Source organism: Centropristis striata, chromosome 22 (genome assembly GCF_030273125.1).
Source record: "Centropristis striata isolate RG_2023a ecotype Rhode Island chromosome 22, C.striata_1.0, whole genome shotgun sequence".
NCBI lineage: Eukaryota > Metazoa > Chordata > Actinopteri > Perciformes > Serranidae > Centropristis > Centropristis striata.
The window spans coordinates 27,898,164-27,912,644 of NC_081538.1; the positions used below are offsets into that span (position 1 = coordinate 27,898,164).

The window sequence follows — 14,481 nt, forward strand, 5'->3', positions numbered from 1 at the left end:
GTCAGAAGAACGACTTCCAAACACTGAAATATGGATGTGAGAAAGCTTTTCCACTTTAAAGAAGCACCGTAAACTCTGTCTGCTGCTCTCCACTGTGTCAGACAGAAATATCTTTTAAATATTCCTCATACAGGAGCAGAGACGTAGCCTGTCTGAGGTCTGAGCTCCAGATGTTGAGGTGAAATATTTCTAAATTCATCTCTTCTCTGTCCTCGCCCAGCAGAAACTCACAGCTAAATAAATAACTCAAACACAGAATAAAAGAGGAGACCTCTGTGTGTTAACCCACTCATCACTTCTCTGTGAGCTCCGGATGAAATGAGACTCTGACTGCTCAGCGTTTCTGTGATTGTGTGTCACCAGAAGTCTGATCGACGGCTCGGCTCACTCATGTGTTTCTGTCAGGATCCCTGCAGTTTATTAACCGATTCATAACAATAAATCAGTTGTTCCTCATCTTTTTTTGGCTTCTGACCCTTAAATACAAAGCTCCTTGTGACCACTCCTCAGAGGCTAAAATGTCTATGAATCTGAATCATTTTTAAAGGCAAAACGGTTGCATATTTAACAATATTTACACGAAGATTAATAAAAAACACTGGAAAAAGATGTATATCCTCATTTCCTATTATTTTTCTAACCCAGAGTTGGGAACTACTCTTTTTTTAAAGCTTCTGTTATGGTAAAATATTATATTTATTTATATTTGGCGTTACCACTCTGATTTTATGACCATTGATCCAATAGTTGTAGAGATATTTCAGTCTGGACCAAAGTACATTTTAAGTTTGTTTCATTGAGAAAATCTAATTATCTTGGCGTTGAATATTAAAAGATGATTAAAGGATCTGGGTTTCTCTCTATTTCTCTATTTTCTCTCTATTTCTCTCTCTCTCTCCCACACTGTATGTATTTCTGTTTGGATTGTGTGTTTTGTTTTGTTGCTTTGAAGGATAAATATTTTTTGGAATACACATGCTGTCCATTTAATGTTGTACATGTAATGTTGTACATATATATAGTACATGAGATGCCAACCTCCTCTATGACATAATTCCAAATTCCTAAAAGAGCAGACAGGTTGCAGCACTAGGTAGTGCCACTGTTTTAAATAATAAATAATAAATTAAAAAATCTGTGGTATCGGATCGGTGTCTGGACTTTAGTACTCGCCGATACTGATGCCAGTATTTTCGGCAGTATCGGAGCAATTTCCGATACTGGTATCGGAACCAGAACAACTCTACAATAGAGCAGGAGTCTGTTTTTTTGACCTTTCCTCAAACATAAATCAACTCTTTCATGTCACGATTTAGTCTGAAAAAGCACAAATATGACATGACTGAAGAATACATTTCGTATGTCATCAAATAAAAGGACAATAAAACAAGAAATTAAATTAATTCTCCTCCTGAGGAGTACCAGTGAATCTATCTGTTTCTGTGGCTGAATGTAACTTTCACATTTGATTCAGAGCTTTAATAACTGACAAAAATAAGAAAAAACACAATACGTGTCCTTTAAATATTGTCTCATAACATCAACAATCAGTGGCTTTGATCCAGAACCTGAGAGAGAAAATGTCACCGGGAGACAAAACTCTTCGTTTTAGTGTTTTCTGCAAGGACAACAAATCATTTTTAATATCCGCACCCGAGCGCCAGCTGATGTGAAACTGCAAGCAGCGTGTGTGTCTGTGTATCTGTGTGTGTGTGTGTCTAAGTGTGTGTGTGTGTCTGTGTGTGTGTGTGTGTGTGGTCGCCGTGATAACCATTAAACTCCTCCCCTCCCCGACAGCGACAATGACACTGATTTAGTTCTGATTGTGCCTCATTGTGCCTCTTCACACACACACACACACACACAAACACACACACACACACACACACACACAAACGGACACACACGGACATAAACGCCTCCATCATCTCCTCTCTCTGGTCTCTTCACTCTTAATGAGGCAGCTTGATTATGCAGCCTGCTGGACTAAATTAAAAAGACTAATTTACAAACGGAGCGTGGTGGGCTGCTTCCACTGATACTGGCAGGCTGTGATAGAGGTGTCACTCAGGGAGCGTTCATATACATACAGTACACACACACATTCTTGTACTTCTATCTTTGTGAGGACCATCATTGGAACAGTGAATTCCGTTGCAAGGTTACAATAGTTTGATTTTTCATTAGTTTTAGTTTTAATTGGGTTGTGATTTTTTTGTTTTCAAATTCAGTTAGTTTTAATGAGTTTTTAGAGTGAGTTTGCTAGTTTTAGTTTAGTATTTATTTTTTTGAAAAACTTTTGTTTTAGTGTTAGCTGTAGTTTTTTGTAATGGGGTATTTGTTGGGTGGGAGATTAAAAGAGGTCACAGTAAATTTTGCCTCTATTTCCTTTGTCTTATCCGTCTTCATTATGTATGAAAAAAGTTGACAAAGACAAAAACGAAGGACATTTTTACTATAATTTTAGTGTTTTTTAGTTAGCTTTGTAACCACAAAATACAGTGTCTGTTAGTTATCATTTTTTAAAAAACTCTCATTTTTATCTTTGTTAACGAAAATGTTTTTTCAATTCTAGTTTTCGTTTTGTTTCGTTTTCGTTAACTATAATAACCTTGTTCCCAAAAAAGCCTCTTAAGAAGTGAGGACCAGCCTGTTCGGATTTGGCATTGTGTGTTTTGTATTGTTGCTTTGAAGGATAAATACTTTTTGGAATACACATGCTATCCATTTAATGTTGTAAACGTATGATTTAGATGCCAGCCTCTTGAAATAATTCCAAATTTCTTCAACCATTAAAACGCTTAGAAAAAGTAGCAAAAGAAGCCACATCTTAATGTCAAATAACATGTTAATCTTAGGTTGCATTGCTGCATGGTCACATAAATATTAGAGGAATATTCACATTAATAAGCCATGTAAAAAGCTTAGTAGGACGATTTTCTTTTCTGGAATGAAGGGAAAAAAACTGAATATTTCATGCATGTAAAGGTGCTCAGTGTGGACCATAAATGGCTTTTAATTGCATTATTTTTACGTTAATTTCCTTTGTCTTTGGCTGAGAATACGGCATCTGAAATATGTCTCTTGCTCAATTCATGAGAATGTTGCAGACAGATCCTGCAGGTCGTGTGCTGGTATTATTGTGTTTCACGGGCAATATGATGGTGATTCATGGAGGATTTCACCACACTGTGATGAGGATGAGTGACTGGCTGGAATTCAGCCGTGGCTAACCGCGAGAACAAACTATTGTCCTGATCTGCAGCTGCAGCTTCACCACAATGTGTTTTTCCAGGACGCAGCGAGCCGACTGCTGCTGGGAGAGTTGATCTTACCTTGTCATATTTGGCGACTATCTCAGCGCGCTCCTGGTCCAGTTTCAACGCCGCATCCTGCTCGGTATCAGACGCTGCAGAGCAAACACACAGAAGGAGAGAAAGATCAATAAATGGACTCTAACAGACAGAAATCACACTCTTTGAATCAATGTTTTCAGGCTTTTCAGGAGTTTGTTATCACTGAAAACTGGAATCAGAGCAGTGTGTGTGTGTGTGTGTGCTGGTTGTGAGTTTACAGCACAAAAGTAGCAGCAAAAACAATAATCAGTAGTTTTTATATAACAAGCGGAACTCAAAAAAACTTAAGAAAATAGAAATGTTCCAGGCACAGACTGACAGGAGAGACAACAAACTACTTTAAAGACAAAAACTTTGTACTTCGCTTCAATAGAAAAGCTGAAATATTGACAGTAATGTAGTAAATGCATAAAACATACACACATAAAGAGTTGTAAACTGTTGTTCATGTAAATTTTAAAGGTAAAAAGTGTCACAAGTGAGGTTTTTATTATATGTATGTAGTATTTTTAGAAAAAACATGTAAAAGTCAGCATCTATGCATGGTATGTCAGCATTAATCTCAACCAGTGCTTCCTGTTAGAGCATCCTGTGATTAATTAAAGTGTTGCACAAGTGAAAATTCATCAATTTGTGGAGATATAAAACTGTTGGACCAACATCTTGACAGACATTGCTGCCTCGAGAGCCACAGAGCATGTTAATATGCTTAATAAAAACACATTAAACCTCCACAAACTTTAACACAGATTATGGTGCATAAATGTTCACCACTAGGTTGACTTATGCAACAGAATGAAGGTTTCATTCTACTTCTACTTTATGCAGAAAACAGTCACAAACAGAGCCATGGTCAGGAGGAATTTATGCCACTGCATTTTGCTCACGAGGAAAATAAAGACACGGTTCAAAATTTTGTCTAGACAGTATCTGCAACTATAGATGAGAGGTAAACCTTGTGAAAGTACAGGGAATGTTTCAGTGCCTGATTTCTTGGAATATAACACAGACATTTTCTGGGTGACCCCAAACTTTTGAGCGCTGGTGTATAACAAGTAAATAAGAAAAAAGCACAATAGATCCCCTTTATATATTGGATCCAAAGATCTAGAATATGTGGCCTCGATCCAGAACTCTCAGCTTTGGCAGCTGATGTGACAGACAGCAGTCAGAGCGGAGAGAAAACCATCAAAACTCCTCGTTAAAAACGTCCTTTAAAAGACTTTTAAAGGAGTTTTCTGAAGTGTTGCTGCTTCTCGCTGCACAAACATCACATTATTCTGTCACCACAGACATGCTTTGTGTTTCAAACTGTCCCTCAGTGTGTCAGAGAGCTGACGAGTGTGTGTGTGTGTGTGTGTGTGTGTGTGTGTGTGTGTGTGTCTTTATAAAGCAGAGACGAGGAGCTCCTCCACTCTGACGTCACAGAAAGCTCTTCAGACTGTGTGAGTGTCAGTGTGTTTATCATTGTTACTACACACACACACACCTCTCACCTCTTAAACCAGCCTGTCACACACACACACACACACTCACACACACACTTCCTGACTCAGCCAACCGTGAGAGGCTCCAAACATCGGATGTGTGTGAACAAAGCTGGCACACACACTGTATTAAGTGGGGTCACGCTGTGTTTATGTAGAATATAGTGAGATCACGTAGTGATGGAGGCGGTAATGATTCATACCTACGAGCTGGAGACGATTTAACGAGACCAAACATCACAACAAAACACCCTGAAGAGGAAATACGTACAGAAACACACACTGATGGAGCTCCTACTGTCTGTTTACACACTATAATATCTCCACTCAGCACAAATCTGTTTTTAATAGTCAAACTATAATAAGAAATCCAATTTGCTCCAATTTGGATCATATTTTAGTGTTGTTCCTACTTGTTTACATGCTGTTTGACAAACGTTTTGCTGGATATTAATGGAAAGTCATGGAAAAAATGATTAGACCACCCTTGTTTTCTTTAATTTCTTGTTCATTTTAATGCCTGGTACAACTAATGGTTCAATTGTTTGGACAAATATAATAATAACACCAAATTAAGAGCTGATATCTAGACATTTTCAATGGTTTTCTTGATAATAACCAAAATCATTATCAAGAAAACCATGGAAAATGTCTAGATATCAGCTCTTAATTTAAACTCTTATGAGCTGTTTTCGGTGTAATTATTATTATTATTAGGTCCAATGTACATTTAGTTTTACCAGGCATTAACATGAACAAGAAATTGAAGAAATCAAGGGTCTAATAATTTCTTCCATGACTGTATTTATTCATGCATTTAGCATGCTGAAATGATGGGTTCAGTTTGTGCACCTGTTCTGCAAGATTACAGAAAAACTACAGGCCCAATTTTCATAAAACTTGGTGGAAGGGTGCTGCAAGGCTCGAGGAGGAGCCCAGTACATGTTGGAGTGGATCCAAACACCGGGGCGGATACACAGATTATTTTTCCACTTTCATTGACATTGTGAGACGGGCATGGCCTTGGTGGAGGTCTGAGCTCTGAGTGCCTTTCTGGTTTGAGATTTGTTATCTGATATTAGAAGACTGACCTCCACAATGCCTTTAAACTGGCCCTTTCATAACATTTCCTAGGTTTTCAAAATGTATTTTTTTGCAGATATGATGCATTTTTTTCTCATAAAGTGATACAAGTAATGCATTTAATCTCTCTTACTCTCTAAGTACATGTTTAACATTTACATTAACCCTCTGAATCTCACGTTTCAGGCTGTTTTCTTTACATTTTACTCACTGTGAAAATTTTCACTGCAATATATAAAATCCTGCAGCTTTGTGGAATCAGCACAATCATGGCTAGAAGTACGAAAAATGTATTTTGTGCAGAATACCAATGTTGTTGCTAATTTATTGTACAAACTTTGGGAGATATGGAAGTGCCAACAAGTGTTAACTACCATTCCTATTTCCAGCCTCTCCTGACCTCTCCTCTCTGCTCTGTGTAAACAGCCTCTCCTGTCCTCTCCTCTCTGCTCTGTGTAAACAGCCTCTCCTGTCCTCTCCTCTCTGCTCTGTGTAAACAGCCTCTCCTGTCCTCTCCTCTCTGCTCTGTGTAAACAGCCTCTCCTGTCCTCTCCTCTCTGCTCTGTGTAAACAGCCTCTCCTGTCCTCTCCTCTCTGCTCTGTGTAAACAGCCTCTCCTGTCCTCTCCCCTCTGCTCTGTGTAACCGGGTGGCAACAAATGTCACATAATAAAACGGAGGTGCTGATTGGCTGAAGAGGCGCTATGGCAACCGGGTAGCAACGAATGTTACAAAAAAGAAAAACAGAGGTGCTGATTGGCCGAAGAGACGCTCTGTGTATCTGCACTCGATTGCTCTGCCTCAACTACCCGCATGTTTGTGTCAGAAAATTGAAATTGCATTTTGCGAACTGAATTTGAATTGTGAGAACTGAATGTTCAGTTCCAAACTTATAAATTAAATTTAAAATTTCTTTCTGGTGGCACATATTTCAGCCCATAGCCGCTCCACTGAAGACACTGATATCAGAACAAACTATAAACTATGATAAAAACTTGTATTGTGTTTAGTTTAATCCCAGGGAGTTGCTTTCTTTCTGACAGTTTTCAGCCCTTCTCAGGAAGTATTTGTCTCCCTCGTTCTGCAGCTTCCTCTCCGGGTCTCTGGGGTTCGATGGGAGGAACTGGAATTCCAAAACGCTCCAGAAACAAACACGCTCCTCATCCAGCCGCCTGGCATTTTTATGACAGGATGGTGTGTGTCAGTGAGAGGCACGTCGCCGTGGGCTGCCGAGAGCTCCCGCAGCGGGAGGAGACGCCGGGGTCCACGCACAACAAGGCAAACTGTCTGGGGCAAATAAACAAATACAGTAAAGCCGTTTTCTGCCGGGAATCCGGCCCCGGGAGGCCTCGCGGTTCCCATGGTGAGGCGGAGAGGAATTGGGGGAAGAAATGGGATTCAGTCTTTTCTTTGCACTGAAGCTTAACCTTAATGCTGAAGCCCTTACAGACATATTAGTATTCCACTGTGGCCTGACTTAAGCTAAATACAATTAGAGCCCTTTTCATGCTTCACTGGCAGAGTGACGGAGATTGTGGATGTTTTTATTTGTGGTCGTTGGACTCGTAGTGGGTCCGGAGATCTTCTGTGACTTAAAGTTTACAGGCTGTTTTATCTTAGTGGCTCTGAAATATTAGTTTAGTTTAGTTTAACACCATATCACCATGCACGCCCAAAGAGGACTCATCAACTCTGCACACGAGAGGTTAACAGGAGAGGGAAGTTTAATTAGAAATCTCTTTCAGTAAATGGGATTCTTGCTTGTAAATTAGATTTCAGGGCAATTTAGCTTTATCTAATTCAACAATTAAGTTTAAGAAACACTTAGGAGAAATACTTCCTGTTGAGTGTAGTGGACAAATTAATTTGACCCTCATAGAAGATATCAGATCAAATCTCTTGTTTTGTCCACAAACCAAAGAGATATTCAGTTTATTGTCATAAAGGAACAAAGAAACCAGAAATATTCACATTGAAGAAGCTGAAATCAGAGAATTTGGACTTATTGTCTTTAAAAAAAACGGCTCAAACCAACTATTGGATTATCAAAATAGTTGACGATTAATTTAATATTCGATTAATCGAATAATTGTTGCAGCTCGACTGGAAACTATTACAAACATTAATCACTGTTAATCATGAGGATAAATCCAATTTCTACTTTTCAAACCACTTCCTGTGCTCAGTGCAGCTTCAAAATAAAACACCCGAATGAAGCAAAATGCTTAGAAAATTGGAAACTAATTTAAAGCTTCACAGATAATTTCTTTGCTTTCACTCCGTACTTGAATCTCACCTGTTGGACTTTGTAGGTAGAATATAGATTGTTTTCTTTTCCAAAAAAGGATGGAATAAAATATATCTGAAGGCTCCAAATGTGAAATGTGAAAAATTGTACAGTAGAGGCCATGTGACAGGAAGCACTGTGGGTGCATTTGTTCCTCATTATCATTGCTGTTAATGACTAATGAATAATTGTTGCAGCTCTACTGGAAACTTTTACAAACAATCACTGTTATTCATGAGGATAAAACCAATTTCTACTTTTAAAACCACTTCCTGTGCTCAGTGCAGCTTCAAAATAAAACACCAGGACGAAGTGAAATGCTTAGAAAATTCTGAGAAACACAGAAAATCACTCGGAGTTTGAACAAATATGGATTCACCAACAAAACTACCATTAAAAAGTCGCAACATGTGATTAATGAACATGATGTGAGGGTGGATTTTTCCTTTAAAAGACCTTTCCAGGCTAGAAACCCCCCACCGAGCTGACCTTCCACCTGTCTGAGCTGCCTGTCCGTCCCCAGCAGAGAGGCCACTGTCCACCAGCTCCCTGTCCTCGTCCTGCTGGGAGGAAAATGTCCCCGTCTACAGCTGGACGCTCCTCATGCTGCGTTCAGGTCACGCGGAAGTTCAGAGACAGCACTGACGTCTAAAAAGTGTTCATGCATGAGAATCCACCTGAAACTATGGTGAAGAATTCAGGAAGTGAGGAGCAACTTCCTCCTGCAGGGTTTAACCACTGAACACGCTGTTCTCACGTTCTCACATTCTCACGTTTTATTTTAAAAGCAGCTGTGATCTCCATGTTTTCACTTTGCTCACTCATCAGCAGCAAAGTGAAAACCTGCTATTACACTTTCCAAATGTGTTGATGGGAAATTGTCGACAGAGGCATAAAAAAAAGAAAGATAGTGAAGAACTGAGAGGAAATTACTAATTGCCAGTTATATATCTGAGCAATATTTAAAAAATATTTTTTATCTCCTTGTAGCTTGAATTTTCTCTTATATATCTTACATCAAATACAGGTCTTAAAAATATATATTTAATTTTAAATAAAATACATAAGTTATTTTGATTTATTATTATTTTTTCTTTATTTTAATTAATTTAATTAAAATAATAAAGACAAGCACCTAGGTAAGTGATTGATCAATTAAGTTGTATTATATTTTTAAAAAATATTAATAATTAAATGTTTCCTTGTTTCGCAAAAATCCAGTAGTTTTGTCCACTTGATCCCCCCTAAAATTATTATTATCTTTATTATTATTATTATTATTATTATCATTATTACTATTATTATAAAATGTGTTATAAATGCCAAAACTTTTCTGGCTGAACCTTTTAAAAATGATAATATTTGCACATTTTCTCAGGCTTCTATAATAAAAAAATGAATGTCTTTCTTGTAATCTTCTAATCAGACAAAACAAACTATATGAAGACATTAACTTTAGACATTTTTTAACCATAATCTGACTTTTTTATAAATCAAATGATGAATGGAGACCAACAGAATCACTGACGATTATTAGTTGCACCTTTTGTTTAATTTCCATAAATATTTTCTCATCACTCGTTTGTTTGATTTCAGTTTTGAAGCCTAAAGTTTGGCAATTGGAGGTCGCCATGTTGGTTTTTTGGAGCCGGAAGTGACTATATTTGGATGGGAGGGTGGAGCTAAATTGTTAGTTATTGGTGGGTTAGAAATGAGCAAAAATAAGAAACCATCCGACTCCTTTAAATGTCTTTTAGTCTAATGAACAAGATATCTTTTGGTGACCAAACTCATGTACTGAAAACTGAATGTGAAAGAGTCAAAGTTATTAAGAGAAAACACAGAAACATATATAGCTAGTCTTGCCCTAAAGCAAAATAAATTATCTCCATTTTTTTTCCACTTTTCACACTAATCAGCAGCAAAGTGAAAACCTGCTATTACACTTTCCAAACGTGTTGATGGAAAATGTCATTAAAAAAAGGTATAAATAAGAAAGATAGAGAGAAGAGAGAGGAGATTATAGTTATAGGAGATGATAAGCCGCATCTATTTTATTCTATATGAGAGCATTATTTTGGAAATAAACATAATGTTGTATTAAAGAAGACTTGAAACTAAAAATTGAGACCATAAGGTAATTTAAAAAATGTTTACTGAGGTAATAAATCAAGTGAGAAATAGGCTAGTTTCCTAATGTTGTTTATGTTTAAAAATCTTTAATCTTTAATCTTATGTTTAAAAATCATTAAAAAAATAAATAAAATTTAGCAAGATTGTAGCTTTTATCATTGTCAGAAACTGCAAAAAAAAAAAAGATAATCAAATCTTTAAATTTTATGATGGTTCTTAAATCAAGACTTCAGAAAAATATATTTAAAAAATCGATTTACTCTGAATCCCACAATGCACCAAAAATGGGGTTCGAAAGGCATATTTTCTATTAAAAATATTTATAATGATAAAATAAAAATCATTATAATTACACCATTTACCACTGTGACAAAATGTAAAAACTGAAAAAATGTATCAGATTTACACATTTCCGCTGCCCCTTGAATGAATCATGTGTGATGAACGCTTCCATCAGGAAAAATAAAAATCAAATTTATTTTAAGACTTCATCAAAAGACTCTTTTTGCAGCCAGTGGAGTCGCCCCCTGCTGGCTGTTGGGAAGAATGCAGCTTTAAAACACTTCCATACCAGCTTCACTTTGTAAACTTGGAGGTTACATAAAAAACAAGACTGGAAACTATTACAAACATTAATCACTGTTAATCATGAGGATACAAACCAATTTCTACTTTTCAAACCACCTCCTGTGCTCAGTGCAGCTTCAAAATAAAACACCAGAATGAAGCAAAATGCTTAGAAAATTGGAAACTAATTTAAAGATTTCTTTGCTTTCACTCCGTACTTGAATCTCAAACACCTGTTGGACTTTGTAGGTAAAATATAGATTATTTTCTTTTCTAAAAAAGGATGGAATAAAATATATCTGAAGGCTCCAAATGTGAAATGTGAAAAATTGTACAGTAGAGGCCATGTGACAGGAAGCACTGTGGGTGCATTTGTTCCTCATTATCATTGCTGTTAATGACTAGCGCCGACAACAAACACGACAAGTATAATCACAGCCTTCCCGTTTCCTCTCTCTGCTGTAATGAGCCCTCTTTGTTCTTTATGTTAAGGAGTCACTTCGGCTCTTTGCTTCCCTGCAAAACATGTTTTTCTGCAGCTCTCTCCCTCGCATTGATGCTATCTGCACAGAAAGAGGAATAAATAATAATGACAGCAGTAATAACAGTGCAGAGGGTTGATAGGAGGCGTTGCTTGGTTTAGCTGTGGTGCGTTCAGGGACCACACGTGATCAGCACAAACACATTCAGAGCACACAACAGTACAATTATACACAATGAGGTCAAAGACAAATAATCGATAAAGGAAAATGTGAGGATTTTTAGCAGTGTTGCAGTTTTGCAGCAAAAAGGTCCGGGATTTGAATTCTGTTGCATGAAAACCATTACTGTCATTTCCAATTTGACGTTTCCTGCTTAACCCTTTGATGCACAACATATTGACCCCCCTTCTAATGCACAACATGGGTCAAAAATGACCCGCATTCATTCCCCATGTTATTTAATGCTGCTGTGTGTTTCTGTGCTCTGTCTTTTGATATCAACTTTTTTTATGATTGAATATTCCAAGTATTCTTTAAATATCTTGTTTTTTATCACAACAGATCATTATTTCCATTTTGCCTCTCATACTTTATGAAGAAAAAAAGTTTTTGCATTATTACATAGCTAACTACTTGGCTAAGTAGCTACTTAGCTGAATACTTAGCCAAGAAGTTCGCTAAGTAGTTAGCCTAGCAAGAAACTTAGCCAAGAAGTTAGCTAAGTAGTTAGCTTAGCAAGCAACTTAGCCAAGAAGTTAGCTAAGTAGTTAGCTTAGCAAGCAACTTAGCCAAGAAGTTAGCTAAGTAGTTAGCTTAGCAAGCAACTTAGCCAAGAAGTTAGCTAAGTAGTAGTAGTACTTAGCTAAAAAATGGATATGGATCATTTTTCACCCATTTGTGCATTAGAAGAGTAGTGACACAAAAAGGGATTTCATTAAAAAAAAAGAATCAAGGAAAACATAAAATTAGGATGTATGATGATCAAAAACAAACTAATTGAGGAAAACCTGGAATACTGAATGATGAAAATAATTAACTGCCAAGATAAAGAACATAAAAACTCATATATATCAGGTCACTGTAGACCCATGTTGTGCATCAAAGCGTTAATTGAATTTACACAGATTTGAATGTTATTGCGAGCGTGGAAGTTAGCATAGCCAAGCAACCATTTTTATTGTTTCTGTTATGGTTAATACACCAAAAATGTAGAAGCTCTTTAACCAAAATTATATTTTTAATGCTAAAATATAATTATTATTGCTATCCATGATTTTTCAGATTTACTCTTTTACAAATAAACTTTAAAAGTAGTAAAGCAGATTATTATTTCTTGGTTTGTTGTCCAATTATAGTTATTTAGTTACATTCTGAATGTGTGTGTGAACAGGTGAATGAGGGCTGTGGATAAAAGCTATAAGTTATAAGTGCAGTCCATTTTAACTGTGAAAGTTTTTGCCAATTTCAAATGTTATCACAGATTGAAAGTGCATCATTAGTGGTTATCTCTCCTTCAGGATGGGTGTGTATTGGAGCTGCAGTCGCTGAAAACTGAGCGGATAAGTTTACTGAAAGGGTTGAAGTTTCATTAAAATTCAGCCTTTTGTCAGTTTCACAGCTTTATAGGCTCAAACTATGAATTCTGCACACTTTTTATGGCAATGCATGTTTGATTTTCATGCTTTGACTGCAATTTTGCATGAATTTTCTAAACTAAAAGCACAGAATGTAAAAACAGCCTTTATTCCTGCTTTCTGAAAAACTACTTTACAGTTTGTCTGCAAGTAAACATACTATTCTGTTACTATTTGAGTGCATTTATAAGCACTTTTCCAACCACTCAAAGCACTTTAAACAACACATGCCAAACCAACATTCACACACTGATGGCCGAGGTGTACAAGGTGCCAAGGAGCTGAGGATCGAACAAGGAACCTTATTTTACTAGAAAACCTCCTCACCTCCTGAGCCATGACAGCCATACTGACGACCGCCAACTGAGACAGACACAACTCCTGTTTACTGCTGCTTCTAGCTTCAATTTTAAACTAAAATCAGTGTTTTCAACCTCCAAATTAAACTGAAATAGGTTTAAATAAGAAAATACAGTCTGTTTAATACAGTCTAAACTAGGGATGGGAATAATTAATGGATGATCGATTAATGGTTCTTACGAATTTGGTCGATCACGTGGAATTTTTAATCGATCTGTGTATTTTTTAATTTTAATTCTATCTATGACTGTGTATCAGTATCACTGAACTGAAAAGCGCAGAGCATTAAAGCTGCAGTTTGCAAAGTGAAAGTTGCAATAACAATTATAAAACACACAGAAATACAAGAGGATTCATTTGAGCAAAACTAGCTAAATGTATCAAACCTTGCTAGCATGAATTACTTCAGAGTTTCATTTTAATCCAAAAGTTATTTAAACACAAAACATATTTAAATATGAAGATTACTGTGAAAACGGACCTCATGGCTCTTCGGTGGCTAAAACATAAAACATTAAACATAAAAATAATTTAAAAAATAAAATAAAATTTAGCAAAATTGTAGCTTTTATCATTGTCAGAAACTGTAAAAAACAAAAAAGATAATCAATTATTTTAATTTTATGATGGCTCTTAAATTAAAGACTTTATTCAGAAAAAAATATAAAAAAAATAGATTTACTCTCTGAATCAAACAATGCACCAAAAATGGGGTTCGAAAGGCATATTTTCTATAAAAAAAAAAAAAAATTAATAAAAAAATCACCATACATACAGTATGTATAAAAATATACATACTGGAGTACGTATAAAAACACAGCCAATAATCGATTAATTGATCATTACCGTTATAGACAATCGAGTTGGCAGGTTTCTTCCAAACGCCCATCCTCAGTCTAAACCAGGAGTCGGCAACCTTTACCAACAAAACAGCCATTGTTGGCCAAAATAAGAAAAAAATTGTCGGAATCGAGCCGCAAACCTTATTTTGAATAAAAATAAAATCGTCTTCTGAGTCTAAATTATTCTACCAACATGACTAATTGGTCAAAATGAGCATTTATTGATATGATTTTGGAGTTTGGAAATGAAA

At 36.4% G+C, this 14,481-nt stretch overlaps 1 protein-coding gene across 2 annotated transcripts in view; it reads right to left on the reverse strand.

Moving 5' to 3' along the window:
* The window catches only part of usp6nl (USP6 N-terminal like), a 118,248-nt gene that overhangs the window by 31,457 nt on the left and 72,310 nt on the right, over positions 1–14,481 (reverse strand). For both annotated transcript variants that reach the window (XM_059325776.1, XM_059325775.1), the window contains one exon: positions 3,336–3,409. In XM_059325776.1, coding sequence (XP_059181759.1) covers positions 3,336–3,409 — 74 coding nt within the window. The remainder of the gene's footprint in view (positions 1–3,335; positions 3,410–14,481) is intronic.